Source organism: Tupaia chinensis, unplaced genomic scaffold (assembly GCF_000334495.1).
Source record: "Tupaia chinensis unplaced genomic scaffold, TupChi_1.0 Scaffold000164_1, whole genome shotgun sequence".
In the NCBI taxonomy this organism is placed as follows: Eukaryota; Metazoa; Chordata; class Mammalia; order Scandentia; family Tupaiidae; genus Tupaia; species Tupaia belangeri.
Genome location: NW_006159638.1, coordinates 1,939,501 through 1,961,131, shown reverse-complemented (window position 1 = coordinate 1,961,131; position 21,631 = coordinate 1,939,501). Strand labels below are relative to the sequence as shown.

Genomic DNA, 21,631 nt, shown 5'->3' with positions numbered 1-21,631 from the left:
ATCCATAAATTACTCCCAAATTACAAAGTCATTTATTTTGTGCATTGTTTAATTCATATATGGTGCTTACCCATTTTTATCACTTAATGACAACAAAACAGTTTAAATAACTATTGTTAAAGAACATGTTAAGTGTACACAAACACAAGATCAAGCAGAACTCAGATTAACAGCATTTCTAAAGAAAGTCTAAAGCCAAGAAATAATACTTACTTTACAATATGTATAATTATATAATTTATTAAAATTAACACAATAATATACAGTACAAAATATTAACAGTAGTCATTTTAAAATTCAGTAAGCACTTCAAATACAGAAATGTTGAGATGCCAAAACCACACTCAGCAACTGCTGCATCAATGACTCTAGCTCACTAGTTCAGGCTGAACATTCACCCTTCGAAGCACTTCTTCAGGCATGCAAAAAACAGGACTAACAGGTTTAATCTGTTCTTCTCCCAAAAGTGACAATCCAGCAATTCCAAATAACGTATGAAAAGGATCCACCTGTTTAAGAGAAGAATCCATTAACTTATTACAAAATGAAAACTTGAAATAAATTTAAAAAGTCTATTATTTAGTAAGGCTTTAAAATTTTTAACACCTGACCTTCACCATACACTTAATTTGGTAAGCAACTGATGAGAAATTTCTGAAAATTGGTTCTATATCCATCATGAATTTTAAAATAAGTTTAAAAAATATTGAATCTGAAGCACCATGAACCACCCATCTCTCTTATGTCTCAATACATACAGAATAATAGTAATGCAACAATGAGAAAATACCTTACACAAACGTGAGAAAAATACTTGCCATATCTCCTGGTCTGTCTGCAAATCCCCCCGTTTCTTCATCTTGACATGCTAAGATGAAACTACGCAATTTTTCTTTATCAATCCAATGCAGCCTTCCAATTATCTTTAGGGAGGCCAAAACCCACCATGAATAGCATACATCTGGTAACTAGGAAAAAGATCACAAAAAGTTGTCACAATTTTATTCTCCATTCTTTTATTTCTCTCATTTTGAGATCAATTTAAAAAAATTGAGTTCTCACTCTTAACCTGATAATCAAATTGGGTGAGGGACATCAAAGGATAGTTATACTGACATGCAGTACTTGAAATGGTTGCTTATGAAAATGTTACAGCCTAATTTAACTGAATTCCCACATGGCCAACCATGGTTTGAGTCCCAGATTTGGTGTTTGCTTTCTCGCTTTCACTCTCTCTGGTCAAGTTAAAAAATAATAATAAAGCAAATAAAATAACCCTTTAAAAATCCCTTTAATGTAGCCAGATTAACTCTCCATTCACTCCAATAGATGAAAGTGGAGATTCTGTAGAAGATGGATAACCATAACGTAGGTCCAGAATGTAAATATTTAAAGACCTTCACTCCAATGCTTGAAAAAATCCAAGGCCTTCAGAAAGATGAGGGAAAAAAAAACTTCCAAAATTTATACAATGTCTCTGGACCAGCAGATGGTGAAATGGTTACAACGCTTAACTCCCAGAGTCAACTGTGGTTTGTGTGACCAAAATCCCAAGAGGAGATTGGAGAAGGGATTGTGACATGGCCATCCCCCCTAGGGGGGTGACTTCTCACTTTCTGTCTCGTCTCTTCGGCTAGCATACACACCCGATAGCAAAAATCTCTCTCTCTCAAAAAAAAAAATTTACTATGTCTCAACACAAATACTTTGAACTATGAGTATTTAATAGTTTTGTATTCTCCTGTAAGTAACACAACAATTAATTTCAGAATGTGAAATTTGTTGTAAAAAGTGCCATTAGATGGTAAACTGTATGTTTTCTTTAAGCCTATTGAAAATGGACACAGGGGCCCATAGTACTTTAACAAAGTAGGTTCTACTTCTACCAAAGTCCTTTTATAGGATATTACTGAAAAATTACAATAAAGTCAGGTTAAAAAAAAAAAATTAGGGACCAGCAGTTGGCGTAATAGCTATGTCGATGTAATCCCACACAGTTGACTGCGGTTCAAATCTCAGACTGGATGGCTTAAAGTCATGCTGCCGGGTGCATGCGCATGCATGCCCAAGATCTAAAAGGAGAATGGAGGACAAGGTGCTGGGGAGTGGCCATCCCCTCTGGGGGGGGGGTGATTTCTCTCTGGCGAGTGCGTGCACCCTATAGCAAAAACCTCTCAAAAAAACAAACTCATGGCCAGTTTTCAAGAGCAAAACTAAAATGTGGAAGACAAAGTAGTAGCACTAAGATTACAGAGCTAATGAAACAGTTTAGCCAACAGTAAGTACCTTTTCTGGTCGTCCATTGAGTCCACCTGAAGGTAACTGTCGTTCACAAAGCCACCAACCAAGTAAATCAGAATTTACTTGATGCAACTGACTAGTAATAGCCAGGAATCCTGTGCAACAATAGATCTAAAATTACAGACATAAAGTACATTTGTATAATAATTTCTTGACAGTAAAAGTGATAGAAAAATTATTAAAACCCCACTTACATCTAAAGTTTGCTTTCTGATCTAATAATTGAACATTTAGAACTTCAAACACATTAAATCTCAGAATTATGCAAAAAGCCCATAATACAATACTATCACTATTAACAGGACCCAATTCTGAGTTGAAATACTACTGTCAAAATTCCTTTGTGACCAAGTATTCCACAATTATATATATATGTTTTCTTGCCTACATGAAGTAGTGCTCATTTAGCTCAAAGTGGAATGCAATGTTTTCATATATCTAGTTAATTAAAATTTTATGGCAAATACAAATGTACTTTGGTGATTATGAACCTGAGTCGAAGAAATTCTCTGAAAGAAGAAGGTATATAAATAAAGCAAATTGTGAAATGCTTTAATTAGCAAATAAGCAACTTGCCACATTATAGTCTAACTTCATTCAGATTAATACTAAATTTTATGAGTATGATTTCTCATTTTTAATCATTGGTTATCTCCTCAAAATTGGTGCTTATCTTAAGTTACCTGCCCAGCATGAGATTCAGAACCTGGTCTGCAACCAAATCCACCATCAAAGTTCATACAGGATAAAACAAATTCAATTGCCTTTTCCACATTGATAGCATCAAGTTTCCCCTTTAAACAAAACAAATACAACTATTAAATTCCAGCATAATCATGGTCATCTAATAATTTCAACACAGTATTCAAAGCTTACCAATAGAGCCAAAGTCGCCACCGCACAAAAAGAGAATCTTGTATCAATTTCTCCTAAAATGAAAAAACCATACCAGAGCAAACATCAGACATTTGACTACATCATCCAAGTCATCTAAAAGCACAATCTATACAACTACCCTCTAAAAGCACAATCTATACAACTACCCTAGTAAATTTCTAATGGTTCAAGATAAATTTAGGTATGTAAGAGGAATACTAAATCTAAAGTCAAATAACAAAAACTTTAAGAATCTGAAGGACTAGTCAGTTTGCTTTGTTAGAAGGCACATGCAATGGCTAGAGAGGCAAAAGCAACCCCAGCGGGTAATGGTCTCTCCACAATCTCCTCTGCTTCGTTTCTCCCTCCTTTTGGGATCTTAGGCAGGCAGACACATGCACAAGGCATGTTTCTTTTTTGCTATAGGGCGTGTGTGCTTGCCAGAAAGACAGACAGAGAGGCAGAAAGCCAGAAATCACCCCCCCAGGGAGATGGCCACGCTGCAATCCCGTCTCAGTTCTCCTCTCGAATTTTGGGCACACACGCACATGCGCCCAGTGTGAGTTTAAGCCACCGGGTCCGGGACTTGAACTGCAGTCGACTATGTGGGAGTCCAGCAACACAGCCATTACACTAACTGCTGGTCCCACAAGGCTTGTTTCTTAAGCCACCATGTTCAAAACTTGAACTGCACAATCGGCCATGTGGGACCTGGCTGCCCTAAATGCCAGGCCACAAATGTAGCCCAGGACTAACTTCTAATAATGGAAATAAACTTACCCTATTTTATAAAAGATTTTCACATCCCATAAAGCAGCTGGTCTCTCTGGCCTGCACTGGGTTCAACCCCAAAGTATAGATTATCTACATTTATCAAGTAAAATTATACTCTCTCAAATATTCAGTAAGTTTGTAAAGTTTTAAAACAGATTTCCTTTTCCAGCAATTTTTTTAAAAAAAAAAAACTTTACAAAGCCACCAAATACTGGGGGAAAAAAATCACCTACCTTATCTTTTAGACTGGCCCACTCTGTTCCAGTGTTCCTGTATGTTGATATAACTACCACAGTGCATGCTGGAACTTCCAGCAGACCAGCTAGACCAGCTGCTTACTGGGACCTGAAAAGATGGAAAACTTAAAATCTCTTTATAAGCTGGCTACTAGTAAAGCCAGGTCTAAAATGTTGTTATTTTAGATGCAGACTAAATTTGAAATTACCCCAAATGTCTCCAGCAAAAGAACCATCTTCTTTCTGCAGACTTTGAACATATTCCACAACTTTATTTATGTCAATAACATTGATACTATCATATAGAGTAAGAATCTGCAACAAAGACACATAAATATTATAGTAATAATTTGCAATAAAGACGCTAAATAAACATTCCTTCACATTTACATTTAAGCTTTCCTTAACTATCCTTTGCTGTAAAGCACACACATCTTGTCTATGTATATATACTTTTCTCAAATATGCAGATTTCCTGTCAATAAAATGACCAAGAAGTGTTGTAGCCAACCAAAATTTTAGAAACCATGAAGCATTCTCTTGATCCAAATTTTAACTTGGCATTCGAAATACTTTCACATATAGAAATACTTTTAAACTGCCAGGTGGTTTTTACGAATACTATACAATATACAACTCAACGAAACTTCTAATTTCACCCCACAAGGTCTCAGTAATTTTAAAATTCACATCAACTTTGGATTCAGCTAATACATGCCATCACATCACTGACCTTATAGGGCTTTTAATTTTTAGTATCAGTTACTGACGTTTGTAATCTTCCTAATAGTTTCAATATACTATCAAGACAATGGAGTTTTAATTAGTATTTACCTGGACAGCACTGAGTGTGTATAGAAGATGAGGATCGTGTCCAATACTAGCACTTATTCCACCACATTCATGTTGGCATGACTTAATAAACGCTAGAATTTCTTCTCTATTCATGCGATGAAGTTGTCCCATGAGATCCATTACTGTCAGACCCCAGTAGATGCCACTCATTCTCAAATACTCAGACATACAGTACTCCTAAAATACACAATTCTTAAGTATCAGAATTTACTGGGTTAGATTAAAAACAAAGTTAACATGACAGCCTAACAGCATCGCTAATTAACAGTAAACTTAAATTTATGTTTTAACTTATTAGGAGCTATTTTCAGGCAAAATTAATCAGAAATAATTTATCTGACTAGTATGTATGTTTATCTGTGACTGATACTATAAATAGGGCTCCTCCCAAGAGCAGAGAGGTAAGGTAACTCAGAAAAAAAAGCTATTTTTCTTTCCATCAATAAAGTTTGGGTAGAATATTGTTTCAGTGCCTGTATTGTGTTTATATCGATTCTTTTAATACAGGAACACCATTACCAAACCTTTCACATTTTAATAAATGATGTGACTACATAAAAATCAAAATGTAAGCATGTAAAAGTAGGTGTTTATGCTCAGATAAAACGGTGCCTGATCAAGGAGACATGAAAATAGGAAGATTCCAGAAACAAACTTTTTTTTTTTCTTTTTAAGATTTTTGCCATAATGTGCATGCTCCCCACAGGAGAGAGAAGTCAGAAATCCCTCCTTAGAGAGGGATGGCCATGCCACAATTTCTTTTCTCCTCTTGGGATTTTGAGCACACATGCACCTGGCATACTTCCAAGTCACCAGTTTGGGTCAAGCATGTTAGTCGGCAATATGGGATCCAACACGTTCACCATGTTGGGCCCTTTTGCTGCAGTTCAATCTAGTGAATATCTTGGTTTGCAGCCAATTCAAATTCAAGGTTTAGAATAGAGGCTGGTGGACAAGACGTAAAATGAGGGAGCAAGTCAAACCTTTAAGTCTGCCAGGGAAAAAGTACCTATCTCCTGAACTCCATGATTACTACTAATTAGTAGTTAATTTTAGCAGTAATCACTTAATGGGAACAACCTAACAACTAATTCAAACTCATCAATGCCAGATCCTTTCCTAAAATGGTAAATAAAATGAAGATAATCCAAATGTTTGGATAAGAGAAAAAGATATGTTCTGAGACACTACTTTTTGCTAAGATTGTCCCAGAGAGCAAAATCTACTCTTTTAAGAACTTGGGGTAGGGACTAGCAGTTAGCTTAACGGCTATGTCGCAGGACTACCATTTAGTCGACCAAGGTTCCTGTCTCAACTCGGTGGCTTAGAACTCACGCTGGGCATGTTTGCAAGCGTGCCCAAGAACCTGAGAGAACGGAGAAGGGATTGTGGTGTGGCCATCCTTCTGGGGGATGATTTCTCTTCTCGCTTTCTGTCTCTGTCTGGCGAGTGCACACGCCCTATGGCAAAAAAAAAAAAAAAAAAAAGAAATCCCTCTCCCCCCAAAAAAAGAACTTGGGGTAAAACTTTTCAAAGTCTCAGCGTAATTCTAGAGCTAATGTTTCATTACACATCAGGAGTAAATTCAGGTAATACATGCCAACACATCATTGACCTTGAAACATTACCCCAACTACAAAAACAAAAATTTAAACTTCTAACAAGAAATCATACATACATAATCATCTTTCTTTGAGCCATAGGATGCAATATAATCAGCATGTTTCTCCAATAACAGAGTGTCTGGTGCATCTGCCTTGATAACAACATCCTTCTGCTGTGTGCCCTTACAAGATAAAAAGACAATAATTTCAAGTTTACCACTGTAAAACAGAAGATGCCACAGAAGTACTTAAGCATATAACAAAAAAGAACTTTAAAACATTAGAGATCCCTCTTAGTCACAATTCAGTTATTTTTCAGGTCTCAGAGTAATTCTAGAGCTAAAATAGTAATAATCAACTTTAAATTCAGAATACATGCCAACTCATCATCGACCCAAAAAAGTACTACCTGCATCTGTTACAGCTTATCTCCTACTTAAAGAGTTAACTACCAAAACTTAGGATTCAGGACAACTTACAGTTCACACGTGGCATACGGCATGCAAAAACAAAAACATTTTTAAAAATCCTGCAGGCCCTTAATTTGCAGCCAGATCCCTACTTAATCAAATCTAGGTTCTTAAGGATCTTTTATGCACCCCAAAACTACGTCTAGTTACCAAGGAAGTTTTCTTCTAGGTCCAACGACTTTTAACTTTTCGCATTCATCAACGAGCCTGGACGTTTGTGATTGAGACTGCATTGCAGACAAGTAGATCATAACGACTGACAAAAACGTAGAGATTTTCTTTTTGATCCCATTTAAAATTTTACTAAGTCTCTGCACGAGATCGAATTGCTAATAACCTTTAAAAATGTGAGCCAAAATTTTAAAATACATAAAATAATACACATTACCGGCCCCAGCTTTTTGAAAGGCACTAAGAAATTAGACCGCACAATCCTACAGGCCCATACGACAGGAGGAAGCCTGGACTTAGAAGTAGCAATTGTGCTCCCGCGGCCTGCAAAAAACGCTGAGTAATACTTCACCCTTTAGGGCCTCAAGAAACACAAGGCCAGGGACTTAAATCAATGATTGGACAGTATTCAGTAAACAACCCTACCGTGATTACGCCGTTCCACAATACTCTACCCCATTTCCTCCCAACCCATTTAGAGAGCAGCGAGAAAAGAGACGACGCTCACCATGTCTGAGAGCCGAAAGAAAGATCTTTGCCAGTTCCTGAGTAGACTTTGTAGTCGCGCGCCTGCGCAACAGCGTTCAAGTCCCCTCTGCCCCCGGACATAGCTGACTATACTCGTGCCTGAAGGGCAAAACATCCCTAGGACCCCACCGATTTCTCATAGGTGTCTTCACTGCCTGCGTCCAAAGTCCTTGGTTCCCTTTTTGATTTTGCAGCAACTAGAAATTATCCGGAACAATTTTAGCTTGTATTTAGATATCAGAGTTGCTTTTAAAAAATCATTTGTTCTCGAGACTCTTTGTGTTTAAGATCTGAAATGGCTGTTTTAATAATAGAGTGCCTGCTTGCACGTAGTGTTTAATAGATGTTTTCGAATATTCGTTAATGAAATCTTCATAGTCCCTTCCTTTTTACCTAGTGCGTTTGCTATCGGGCCCATTATCCCCCTTCACCCTCCCTCCCCCCGCCCCCTGGAAATGCTGATGAGGTGCGAGTGCTGGGTGATCGGACCTAACACCTGTGCTAGTTCTTGTCTTAGTACAGGAAGAATTAAAGACCTGAACATAGAAAGCAGAGGACAGAGGAATCTATTAGGAAAAAAAAAAAAACTTCCAATACAATTGAAGAGGGGCCCTAATAGGTTTCTGAAGAGGGACTGGAGGTGAGGGTTTTTTTAATCTAGCAGTCTTAGCACTGAGCTGTCTCTCTGTTAAGGAAGTGAGCTTTAGAAAATGGTCAGTGATTTATCACCCTATTCTGTGGAGTCAGCCGACCATAGCCCTGTACTTCTTGTTACAATACAGTTACCGAATAGAAACTGTTGCCCTTACAGTTAATTTGGGTTTCAATGCAGCCAACTTTTGGCTGTGAAAACAGTCACCATGACTCCATCTTGGCCTTATCTTGTCTGTGTGCTCACTATCCCTATCTTCTGCCTTATAAGCAAGGAGTCCTAAGTTAGAGACTATAATAATCAGACCATAGAGGAAAAACGCAGAGACTTCATTAAAAGAGGAAAACATAGTGACTTCCTTTCAGGACCCTTCACCTATCTACGGTAATTGTGGTGTAACTCTTACCTTACTAATAGTTAAAATATTTGAAAATTACAAAAAAGAAACCCCTGTGGCTTTTTATGAGCTTTCCACAGAGTTCAGATGTGCAAACTGTAATACAGCTGTTTTCATTTGTGCATTCTTGTTTTTCACACCGAGCATTTTCGAGTACTCATTAGAAATGTTAGTATGATTCCATCAATCCATTACTTTTAAAAAATTTTTTGCCAGAGGGCACGTGTCCTCAATATGCCTATCTTCTGCCTTATTAGCAAGGAGGAGAGGGATGGTACCACCTCCATGGGGAATGATCAGGTGGTAATTTCTTCCCCACCTTTTTCTCCTTTCAGGATTTTGAAAAACACAGGCACATGTGCCAAGTGTGTTTCCAAGCCTGAGGGTGTGACTCAACATGTGTGATTGTGTGTGATCCAGCTGCCTTAAACACCACACCCGGGGCTAGGCTTCCATTCGTTACATTAACTAACAATTTGGAGAATTCATGATATACTGACATATGTGGCTTACCAGGAACTAGGAAAGACAGTGTGGAACGTACTGTGGTAATGCATTTCATTATTTCTCCAGTAGTTATGCTGATTTTCCTATTTATAATTCGGATTTACTTTATACATGAATGTTTTGTTATTTTTTTTGTCACCTGACCTAAAAAGCATGACTGTTAGTATCTCTAAACATGACTGTTCTAGCTCTCATAATGCATTTAATCTTTTAAAGTCTTTTAAAAATATTAATGAAATTTCCTCAGTTTTCTTTTGGTTAATAATTACCTCTAAAAGAAAATTTTTTAACTTTTTTACTTTCAGCCTTTCTGTGTTGTTAGGTTTCAGAGTGTGTCTTATAAACAGAAAATGGCTGATTTCTTTGGTCCACTTTTAACTAATTATATCAGTCCATTTATAAGTACTATGATTTGTTTGTTTGTTTGACTTATTTTTGTTATCTCTCTACTACATTTTCTATAACTCTCATTGTTTTGGCCTATTTCCCTTTAACAAAAATTATGTTTTAGTAACATGTTACATTTTGTTTTTATCTTTTTCTGTCCTTCTGGTTTAGAAATTACAAACTCCAATTTTATTATTTTATTGACTACTTAGGAATGTACCTTGTGAACTTAAAAATGTCCAAAGTTAATATTCCAACCCTCCTTCCCAAAAGTACAAGAATCTTTTTAACACTTCACGTTCCTTTTACTTTTTCTCTAGTATTTTATTTATATTCCTTTTGTTTGGCCTCATATTATTTTATCATTATCATCTAATATAGGCAATTTGTTACCTACACACTTATCAGTTCAACTATTTCCTCTTGAATATCACATTGTCCTTGTAGAGTCCTTTTTCTTTCCTTTTTTTCTTCCTTGATTGTTATTAGTAAACTGTCAACTGTGTTTACTTGAAAATGCCTTTATTTCTCCCACATAATTTTTCCAAAAATTCTGTGGGTTCACAATTCTAGGTTGGCCAGTGCTTTTTTGCAATACTTGAATGATATTCCATTGGTGCTGTTGAGTAACTTGTCGATCTTTAAATGACAATCTTTAATAAGCTGCCAGGTCCAAGACTTGAACCATGGAGTTGGCCATGTGGGATCCAGCGCCTTAACCACCACACCACTTACTGGCCTTGCAGGCTTATTTTTTAATGAACAAACTTGTTAGTTCAAATTTCGTAAAACTTTTAATATTGGTTTATTGGTCAAATTAGCTAGCCAAACATCTACATAAAGTTTAAGATTTTGACAAATAGTTGTATTTCATTGAATTGAATCATAATCTTATCAAACTTTTTTTTTCAATTCCAACAATAATTATTGTTAATTTTTTAAAAGAGGTTTTTGCCTTAGGGTGTGCTCACTGTGGAAAGAGACAGAGACAGTGAGGGGAAAGTGAAAAATCACCCCCAGGGGTGTGGGGGATGGTAGTGGCTACACCACAATCCTTTCTCCTACCGGGATCTTGAGCATGCACGCACACACACCTGATGTGAGTTTCAAGCCATCAGGTCCGGGGCTTGAACTGTGGTTGGTCACACGTGGGAGTCCAGCAACGTAACCATTGTGTAATCTGCTGGCCCCTCAACAGTAATTTTTTTTCTTTTTTGGATTATGTAAGATTGAAAAAAAATGGTTAGGAAATTTAGAACTTTGGACTAAGATTGATTTAACCAATGAGTAATCTTTTGATTCGTAAGATTGTGAGATAGAATACGGAATCATTAATAACTGAGTACAATTTTTTTAAAAGAGATTTTTCGTATAGGGTACATGCTCTCAAGGAAGAGACAGCCAGAAAGCAAAAAAATCACCACCCCCAGAGGAGATGGCCATCCCACAATTCCTTCTCCTCCATTACTCTCTTGAGATTTTGGGCACACATACACACGTGCCCAGCATGAGTTTCAAGCTGCTGGGTCCAGGATTCAAACTGGTTGGCTCAACTGAGCATAATTTTAAATTTATATACCTTTGCTTATTTGGATATGCTATAAAGTGGTTACATCTCTGGATCAAGTTAATACATCTTTCCTATTGCCACTTTGAGGTACAAAGAGATTTGTACAGCCATCTTATATTGGGTAATTGGAAAAGTCATAACCCATTTCTTCTGGATTTTTTTTTTTTTTTAGGCTTTTGCTATAGGGCACGTGGCTTGCCAAGAAGACAGAGTTAGATAGAGAAACAGAAAGCAAGAAATCACCCTCTGGAGGGATGGGGGATGGCCATGCCACAATCCCTTCTCCTCCATTCTCCTCTTGGGATCTTGGGCATGCACGCACACGTGCCCACCAGTGTGAGTTTAAGCCACCAGGTCTGGGACTCGAACCATGGTTGACTACGTGGGAGTCCAGCGACGTAGTCATTATGCCATCTGCTGATCCCATTTTTTCTATGCAAAAATGTGTCACAAGTTTTCCAACAACCATTTATGGGCCTTTGTGGTCTGCTAAAATTTGTGTGTGACAGTAATCATTGACCTATCTTCTATCTTTCTCTGTGAAACAGAAGTTAGTTTCTTTGGGGGCTAGCAGGCAGCATAGTGGTTAAGGTGCTGAACTCCTACATGGCCGATCACGATCCAAGTCCTGAACCCGAAGGCTTGAAAATCATGCTAGGTGTGTGTACGTGTGTGCCCAAAATCCTGGTAGGAGAATGGAGGAGAAAGAATTGTGGTGTATCCTCTCCCTCTTCCACCAGGTGATTGTCCCTCTGTCTCTCTCTGGCAAGCACATGCACTATATGGCAAAAATTTAAAAAAGGAAAAAAAAATGGTTTTTAAAAAACTATTTATTTAATCCCATTTGTTGTCATTATTATTATTATTTTTTTAATTTGACCAGAGAGAGACAGAGATAGAGAAAAAGGGAAAGTGAGAAAACAAGCTACTAGGTCCAGGACTTGAACTATGGTCGGCCATCTGGAAGTCCAGTGCCTTAACCACCACATCCTCTGCCAGCCCCAAAAGGTTAGTTTCTTTGATAAAGGCATAATAATCATCATGTAACTACAACATGAAATAGGAGCAACAACAACAAAAAAATAGAGTTACATGTGCTTTTGTTTCTCTGGAGGTAAAAGGTAGTTTTGTTCTAAAGCATCCTTTTGTTCTAGAATATGAAAAAGCATAGTGAAGGAAAGTGAATTTGCCTTGGGGTATAGCACTATTTGCATCTGAAAAAGAACCTGAGGAATGTGCTAGTTTTGGCAAAGTTCAGTTTTAATGGGATACACCAACAATGTGAAAGGTTAATCTTTACTTCTACCTAGACAGTGGAGATTTTGTGTTTTAATAGAATAACTTTTCTGTGAGCTATATATTGACTTCATGGTCTCCTTGATTATTTAAAAAACAGATGGAGGAAAACAAAGTTTCTTCATTTGAGAAATAGTTTTTTTTTTTTTTTAAAGAGGTTTTCACTGTAGGGCGTGTGCGCTCACCAGACAGACAGAGAAAGAGACATAGAGACAGAAAAGAGAAATCACCCCACGGGGGGATGGTCATGCCACAATCCCTTCTCCTCCATTCTCCTCTCAGGATCTTGGGCACGCATGCACACATGCCCGGCATGGGTTTTAAGCCACCGGGTCCGGGACGCAAACCACGGTCAACTACGTAGGAGTCCAGCGACATAGCCATTACGCTAACTGCTGGTTCCCAAGAAATAAAGTTTTTTATAATCTTGTTCACTCTGCTGTATTTATTTTAAAATATTTGTTGTTCCTTTAAATAAGTACCAAATGTTCTTTCTCAGGCACCTATAATGCTATCTTAATTCTGACATTCCTTTTGATTTTTTCCTTTCCAAGGTCAAATCTTTATTTCACACCTGTAAGTCTCCTTGAAATTTTCTGGAGAGTCTGTGGGAAATCACAGAAATTTGTTTTGTCCCAACCTCCGTACCTTGGCCAATGCATCTTTTCCATAACTGTTCTTGAGTTGTATCTTTTATGATAAACAGAAAAATGTAGGTAAAGTGATTTCCCCAGTTCCTTTCCTTTTTTTTTTTTTAAAAAAAAAGAAAGTATTTTATTTATTTTCTATTTATTTATTTTAATTTGACCAGAGAGAGACAGAGCGGGAGAAAAAGGGAAAGTCAGAAAGCCAGCCACTAGATCCAGGACTCGAACCACAGTTGGCCATGTCAGAGTCCAAGCACCCCAACTACCATGCCACTTGCTGGCCCCCCTACATTCCTTCTACTTTTTCTCTTTTTTTTTTTTTAATTTTTTTTAAGATTTATTTTATTTTAAAATTTTGACCAGAAAGGGACAGAGGGAAAAAGGAAAAGTGAGAAACCAAGCCAACAGGTCTGGGACTTAAACCATGGTTGGCCACGTGGGAGTCCAGTACCCTTAACCACCACACCACCCGCCAGCCCCAAAGAGTTTTTTTTTTTTTTTTTCCTATAGGGTGCATGTACTCCCAGAGAAACAGAAAGCAAGAAATTACTCCCCGCCAGGGGGGAATGGCCATGCCGCAATCCCTTCCCCTCCATTCTCCTCTTGGGATTTTGGGCCACATACATGTGCCTGGTGTGAGTTTTAAGTGCCAGGTCTGGGATAAGAACCACAGTCAACTACATGGGAGTCCAGTGACATAACAATTATGCCATCCACTAGTTCCTCCTTTTTCTTTTTCTTTCTTTTTTGAACATTCACATGTTAGAATTTGGTTGCTTTATTTATTGATTTTTTTGGAGAGGTTTTTGCTATAGGGTGCATGTGCTTGCCAGAAAGAGAGAGAGAGACAGAGAGACAGAAAGCGAGAAATCACCCCCCAGGGGGAGTGGCCACACCGCAATCCGTTCTCCTCCATTCTCCTCTTGGGATTTTTTGCATGCAGGCAAATGCACCGAGCATGAGTTTAAGCCACCAGGTCCAGGACTCCAACCACGGTTGACTACATGGGAGTTCAGCAACATAGCCATTACGGTAACTGCTGGTCCCCCTCCGTTTTCTTTTTAATGAGAGATTTTTGACTGGATCTCACCACACTGCAGTCTTCTGACCAAAGCCTTCCAGTTATCTAGAAGCACAGGTGGACTGAGAATTCAACCAGGACTCCCATGTGGCCTCAGCCCAAGAACCAGTAGCATCTTACCAACATCCACCACCGTGGCTAGGCTAAGTGCTGTCCTGAGTTCTGTGAGTTTTCTTGTGAATTATCAACCTGAGGGTTAGGCCATGGAATATTGAAAGCCTAGGGAACCAGGGCTTATAACTCACCTGTGAAGTGAGGGCAGTATTATGGGACTAAACCTAACTGGGTACTGTCAGAATAAAACTGAAATGCAAGACACACCGGTGGATAATTGGAGAATGAGAATGGTTGCAGAAAATACCCCATTTAGTATACACATTTTTTTTAGCAATATTTGGTATTTAAAATTATACAAAAGTATTAACAAATTTTGGTACCTACATTACTTCATATTTATATTTTCTGAGGTCTCCAATAATGCATGTTGAGTATCCTTTACCCAAAACGCTTGGGACTAGAAGAAAATTTACACTTCTATAATTTATACTTCTAGTTTTGTGAATTATTTTGGATTTTGCAATATTTGCATAACAGTATGTGCTATCTTAGGATGTAACCCACGTCTAAATAGGAAATTCATTTGTTTCATATGCATTTTATACACATAGCCTGAAGGTAATTTTATACAATATTTATGGAATACAGCATTTTGATTGTGACTTGGCATATGAGGTCAGGTGTGGAATTCTGCCAGAGATAAAAGTTTTGACCTTCAGAGCATTTCAGATTTCAGGCTTTTAAGTTAGGAGTGTTCAATTGTATACACTAAAAAAAAAGGGGGGGAGTGGGTGATATTATGCAGTTCAAATAAAAAACATGACTTTTTTCATGGGACCAGCAGTTGGCGTAATGGCTATGTTGCTTGACTCCCATGTAGTCAAACGTGGTTTGAGTCCTGGATCTGGTGGCTTAAACTCACACTGGGCATGTGTGCATGCATGCCCAAGATCCCAAGAGAATGGAAGAGAAGGGATTACAGTGTGGCCATCCCCCCTGGGGGATGATTTCTCACTTTCTATCTCTCTATCTCTCTGTCTCTGTCTTTCTGGCAAGCGTACGTGTCCTACAGCAAAAATCTCTCCAAAAACAAAATGACTTTTTTCATTACACTAAATACCTGAAGAAATATACTGTTACATAAAGTAATAAAACTCCCCGTAAAGAATATGAAAAGATACAATAATAAGCATTGAAGAGACAATTTTATTTAAGTTGCTTTTCAGAATGCATGAACAGGAAATTAGTACAACAGACCAAAGGTTGCCTAGAGACCAACAGTCACATAAAAGTTTAAGGCAAGCTTTATTGATTTATTATAAATAAGGCAAGTGGATGTGGGCTCAGAATTAATATTTTTTCAAGGAAATTCTTGCATAATGAGAATATGAATATTGGAATTTTGATTATTACTAGGCAAAATGAAAGCAAATGTTTTTCAAATTGTAGTTAAAATGCATTCCTTTAATATTATACTACTATTATGCATACAAACACTGGCAAAGTTAATGGTATGAAAACCCTACGATATTTTCTCAGTATAAATTTAGGAGCATTCTGAATGCTTTGACTAAGTCTACTTTTCTGTCATTGGGATATTGAAATTCCAAGAAACTTCTATTACTTTAATTTTAAGAGATCAAAATCACAAAGATATGTATTTTTCTAGGATAATGTAATTCAAGTACAGTGGTACTAAGGACAATACATAATTTTAGTGAAATCAAATCTATTTAAAAAAGGGAAATTAAAAGTATAAGCTACTATTAGAATCATTGCATAGATTTAGTATAAGATTACTTATGTTTATTTTCAATGGAAAAATGTTAAAGCTTTTCTCATGTCTGGAGCTTAAACAGTGAATTGTGTTATAGTTACTCAATGATTAATCATATTTCTATAACAATCTCTTCACTTTTTATACTTGCCAATGTGTTCACGGGCTATAATAAGCCTTTGAATTTGTGTAGTACCTTCATAAATCTGCAAGGAAGACATAAATACAGGTTAAATATCTTCAATACATAAATACTTAGATTTATTTAATATTGTATGCGGTACTATATATAAGTTTTGCATCCTATAGATTCCGAAACCTGATATTGTAAAACCTGTGAAGATATCTAAATCCCTATCAATTAGTTTAAATTAATATTTTTTTTAAAAAATTATTTTATTTAACTTTATTTATTTATTTCACTTTGACCAGAGAGTGACAGAGTGAGAGAGAGTGGGAAAGTGTGAAAACAAGCCACCAGGTCTAGGACTCAAACCATAGTAGGTCATGTAGGAGTCCAGTGCCCTTAACCACCACGCCACCTGACGGCCCTAGTTTAAATCATTACAAAGAGTCATTTACCAAAATTTTGGAAAAGTCTTCCAAAACATTAAAGAAAATGATAGTTCCATTTAAAAAAATTTGGAAAAAAGATAAAGTTTAATGTTACGAAAACATTTATCCAATTTTTCTCTTCTTAGCTAGTTGCTACTTTTAGTCATTTTCTATTCTTACTCTGAAATTTGATTTTTCTTTCTTGCTACCTAAAGAATAGACATGCTAAAGAAAACAATGCTTAAAGAAGTTGATTTTGGTCACTTAATAGTGAGCCTCCATTTCCATTCTAAACTTCTAACTCTAGCCATTTGTTAGTTCATGTTCTCAGATGTAGACAAAAGGTAAATGGTTGATAATAATGGTAATAAGTATAATATATAATTAAAGACTTCAGGACAGAGAATATCACCAGATAAACCTGTGACTTTGCATATGGGACAAATTCTGGTCTTTATTCCCTTTTTAAAGTTTGTTTATATATTTATGCATGTATTTCCTAAGAAAGAGAAAGAGAGGTACCTCAACAGGGTCCTCACATTATGATCCTCCCACTAGCTCTGCAGCCAGCCAGGACCATGAGTGAGTTCAGCACGTCAAGGCAGACCCTAGACATGAACCCACATGGTCTCCGGCATCACACAGCAGCACCCCTATTGCCTGCAACACTAAGGCTGGTCCTGCTCCTGTTTTTGCATGTCTAAACTGGGGGAGTGCACTATATCTAACATTGTCTTCTCACTCTAGCATTCTGATTCCACCTCAAGATTTCAAATGACTAGACTTATCAGATAATTTTCTTGGGGTGAGGGAAGCAAGGGAAAAAGATTACTGAAGAGCATGGGTTACAATCATTTAAGTCATATGTGGGGAACATGCACATTTATATCTCATTTACCAAACGACTCCTATCTAAGCTTTTCTAACCACCATGTAACTTAAAAGTCAAATGTATCGCTGTTTCCTCACATTGGTTGCTGACTCAAAGTACAGTCTGAATTAATTCAAGAGATATCAGGCAAAATTCAAAACAAAATAATTTAAAATACACACATACTTTTTGGAGTGCAAAGTATAGGTTACAATTAGCTAGGATGTGAAAACACAAAAGAAGGCTAATCTAGACATACTATATCTAGTCTGTTATTTATGAATATTACAATCTGTGACAACAAAAATCATTTTTCCCTTACCTGATAGATCTTGGCATCCCTCATGAGTTTTTCTACAGGATATTCTGTATTAAATCCATTGCCTCCAAAAATTTGCACAGCATCAGTAGCTAATTGATTTGCAATATCTCCAGCAAATGCCTTTGCAATTGAGGCAAAATAGGTATTTCGGCGACCAGAATCAACTTCCCAAGCTGCTCTCTGGTAACTTAGTCTAGCTAGTTCAACTTTCATTGCCATTTCAGCCAGTATAAATGATACTACTTGGTGCTGAAATTTAAAAGAAAAAAATTAGGAATATTAATGTGTAGGTTTTTATGTTTCACTCCTAACTTTTTTTTTCCCATGATTCATTTTGAACTAATTTTAGACTTATAGAAAGATTATACCCAGTTTCCTCTATTGTTAACATATTACAGAACCACAGTACAATGATCAAGGACAGGAAACATTGGTACAATATTATCAGCTAAACTATAGATCTTACTCAAATTTGGCCAAGTTTTCCACTGATGTCCTTTTTTTGCTTTAGGATCACATGCTAATAAATTACTTCTTCATGGTCACCGAGGCTTTTACAATTCCTGTCTTTCCTTATTTTCCATGACCTTTGTATTTTTGAATAATATTATTTTTTGAAGAATGTTCCTCAATTTGGGTTTGTCTAGTGTTTTCTCATGATTAGATTGAGGTTATTCATTTTGGGAATGAATACTGCAAAAATTATGTGTTTTTCTAAGTATTTACTGGGACTAAAAAACTAAAACAAAACAAACAAACAAACGAACAAAACAGCATGGACAGAAAAAATAATGTTTCATTATACCAGAAACAGACAGGGAAAAAGACAAGTAAAATATTTTTATCCTCTAGAGGCTCATAATCAAATAGGAGACATAAGATAATACTTTAAGTAGGGAATAGTAAGTGCTCTGGGTTATATTGCCAAGATATGTCATTAGATCAAAGTATATTCACCATGTATTGTTCTGTGAAAAATTCAAACATATATGTAATATGGTTATAATTTTAGAAAAATATACTCTTGGGAAAAAAGTATACTGTATAATACACATTGCAATTATCTCCAGACAGAGTATTATGGATGAGTTTTATTTTACATTTTGTTTACATTGTTATCATGTAATTATTCTGGGAAAAAAATGAGACATGTGCTTTAAAATAATATAAACTAAAATAAGTCCTGTAAGCATGCAGAAACAAGAACATTAAGTTGATTAGAAATCTGCTTTATGTAGTGGGCAATATCAAAATGAGTTTTAAGGATTAAGACTAAAACATAAACACACATTCTATGACTGAGTACACAACCAAATATATGAAGAAAAGTCATCAAAGAAATTCCAAAAAAACTGAGCTGTTAAATTTCATATATTTATTCTATACAGCATTATAAACTTGGTCACACTGCTACAAAATGTGACAGGCTGCTTAAGATTGACCCAGTATTCATGTTTTAGAGGAGGCATAATTAACTAACGTGAATAACTCCTATGTGGAACAAGGAGAGCAAGATCATTTTTCATTTCTTCTTCCCTGAGTTGTGCCTGTTCTTCTAAATCAGTATTTCTTTTAAGGCTTTTTCCCTCCACTTCACTTTTTGAAAGGTAATAAATACATCCACCAGTTCAAAGGGTATTAATTAGATAAACAGAGAGGGAAAAGTTTTTCTTCTACTTCTTCTTATTTTTGGATATAAGTGTTTATTATGAAGTGCCCTAGTGAGTGGGATATGCTTGGTTTGATAGATGGTACATAATTCAATCAGGTTATTTAAAAATATTTTTACTAATTAAGACATAAGAAGTATAACATATTTTAAATAAAATTGTATGAAAATGCACTTTTGTGGCCAAATAAAAATCCTTTATAAACACACCATTCTCATTCTTTTGATTAAATTGTCTTCTAACTTTTTTTGTTTTTAAAAACAGGACCAATTTTCAATAATATGGGATATGCAACAGCTACTGCCTTTCAAAGGAGAGAGTGGCACTATCTCCCCCCATTGTTTAACCACATATTCAGTTCCTAGTAATCTATCATTTTCTTCCCATGAAAATTTCATTCTCTCAGTGTTCTGACTTACTTTGTTTCATAATCATCTTGTTATCTTACCTCTTCTATAATCAACAGAAGTCCTTGGTGATATCTACAATTTCAGGAAAAGGTCCTGACCACACAAAGCATAATTTATGTAACAGTTTTACCTCTATTCTGTTACCCCCAATACTCTCAAATTTATATCATGATATATCTTAAAATAAACACTGTTGTTTTTTTACGGCTAAATAATAAACCCCAAATGAGGAAATAGGCCCTTCCTTTTTCCAGTCTCTTCCTTGAGAAATCATGATGATACATGATTAATAAAGGCATGACATCGATAGATTTCAAACTTTAAGCAGTAATTAAAAATAATACCTTTTCAAGAAACCGCAAATAACTGAATAGAAATTTTGTAAGTTAAATATAGATCTTTCCACAGATGTTCCTATTCCTGTGACACACAACATCTCATGAATTTTAATGATCTTAACTTTCTTTTTGTGTAATTTAACATTTGAAGTCAGTTAATCTCCAAGAAGTGATTGAGACATAGTTCCCCCTAGTATGAATTTTCTTATGTGTAGTCCATTGAGAAAACTGTTTCAACAATTTATCACCTTTCCTATAATATTTTCCTCAAGTATGAATTCATTCTTGTATCCTGAAGTTGAACACTGTTTAAATGCCTTGCCATATTCTTCACATTCATATGATTTCCATCTAGTATAAATTTTTTCATGACTACAAAGGTGTAAGCTTTTTTTTTTTAGAGAGGTTTTTGCTATAGGGCTCAAGCGATCACCGGAGACACAGAAAGACAGAAAGTGAGAAATCCAGTGAGGATGGCCACACCGCAATCCCTTCTCCTTCATTCTTTTCTCAGGATTTTGAGAACATGTGCACATGCACCTAGCATGAGTTTTAAGTCGCTGGGTCCAAGGCTCAAACTGCAGTCAACTACAAGTCCAGCAACGTAATCATTGTGCCATTTGCTGGTCCCAAGGTATAAACTTTTTATAAAGCTGGTCACATTAATTATACTTGTAAAGTTTCTCCATAGTATAATTTCTGACACTCCAGAAGATTTGTACTTTGGATATACTTGACCACACATCCGTGTGTTTCTTACAATGATGTAGATGTATGCTGATATAAAGAGAAGTATAAACACTGATTAAAGGATTTGCCACAACTATGCTTCAGGAGTTCTCTTCAAATTGGAGACTCTGCTGTTGAGTACAGTTTGAATACTTGTTGAAGTTTTGTCTCAATCATTGTATTTCTTATGTTTTTTTCCTTCAATATATTCTTTGATGATCCCCAAGATTTGAGCTTTGGATAAACATATTACCACATATATTATGTTTATGTTACACACATTGAGCACTATATATCAAAAGTATGAATATATATCTTTGGCCTCACACAACAATGGTAATCCTTTTGATATATAGTGCTCAATATGGTTCGTAAAAGTTATACCAATTTATATTCCTGTTAAAATACACAGAAGTGCTTATTTCACCAGTCTCAGCAACCTGGTATACAAAAAAATCTTCAAAGTTTATAAAAAAAATGGAATTAAAGTATGAGGTTTATTTTTTGGTGTTCAAAATTTTTTGAAGTCCTTGGGGCCAGCAGATGGCGT

General features: G+C 36.2%; 2 protein-coding genes and 3 non-coding genes across 7 annotated transcripts in view; all 5 read right to left on the bottom strand.

The window, feature by feature from the left end:
* Positions 1-9: 9 nt before the first annotated feature.
* On the bottom strand, positions 10-7,870 carry RABGGTB (Rab geranylgeranyltransferase subunit beta). Of its 2 annotated transcripts, XM_006146057.3 has the most exons (9): positions 7,796-7,870; positions 6,721-6,828; positions 5,022-5,219; positions 4,397-4,502; positions 3,178-3,230; positions 2,985-3,095; positions 2,287-2,412; positions 819-968; positions 10-509 (listed from the first exon to the last, which is right to left on the bottom strand). In XM_006146057.3, the coding sequence occupies exons 1-9, from the start codon at positions 7,796-7,798 to the stop codon at positions 369-371; spliced, it is 996 nt and encodes a 331-aa protein (XP_006146119.1). In that variant the 5' UTR covers positions 7,799-7,870; the 3' UTR covers positions 10-368. The 2 variants fall into 2 exon arrangements, with proteins under 2 accessions (XP_006146119.1, XP_027626671.1); XM_027770870.1 differs by lacking the exon at positions 7,796-7,870 and having other exon boundaries at positions 5,022-5,234; positions 6,721-6,829.
* Positions 4,852-4,921, bottom strand: LOC114007397 (small nucleolar RNA SNORD45). Its single transcript, XR_003549030.1, has one exon. It is a non-coding gene; the product is annotated as a small nucleolar RNA SNORD45 (small nucleolar RNA).
* LOC114007395 (small nucleolar RNA SNORD45) lies at positions 6,575-6,658 on the bottom strand. The gene has a single exon (XR_003549028.1). It is a non-coding gene; the product is annotated as a small nucleolar RNA SNORD45 (small nucleolar RNA).
* Positions 6,963-7,041, bottom strand: LOC114007396 (small nucleolar RNA SNORD45). Its single transcript, XR_003549029.1, has one exon. It is a non-coding gene; the product is annotated as a small nucleolar RNA SNORD45 (small nucleolar RNA).
* Positions 7,871-15,698: 7,828 nt separating the features above from the next.
* The window catches only part of ACADM (acyl-CoA dehydrogenase medium chain), a 40,857-nt gene continuing 34,924 nt past the window's right edge, over positions 15,699-21,631 (bottom strand). For both annotated transcript variants that reach the window (XM_027770868.1, XM_006146055.2), the window contains 2 exons: positions 17,935-18,183; positions 15,699-16,392 (listed from right to left, as the gene is read on the bottom strand). In XM_027770868.1, coding sequence (XP_027626669.1) covers positions 16,321-16,392; positions 17,935-18,183 — 321 coding nt within the window. In that variant the 3' untranslated portion in view covers positions 15,699-16,320. The remainder of the gene's footprint in view (positions 16,393-17,934; positions 18,184-21,631) is intronic.

Bases quoted from the DNA above. Each gene is read 5' to 3' on its own strand.
- RABGGTB (XM_006146057.3), bottom strand. The intron at 4,503-5,021 runs GTAAATACTAAT...TCTTTGTTGCAG, and splicing joins ACACACTCAGTGCTGTCCAG to ATTCTTACTCTATATGATAG. The intron at 510-818 runs GCAAGTATTTTT...TCTCTTAAACAG, and splicing joins CAGACAGACCAGGAGATATG to GTGGATCCTTTTCATACGTT.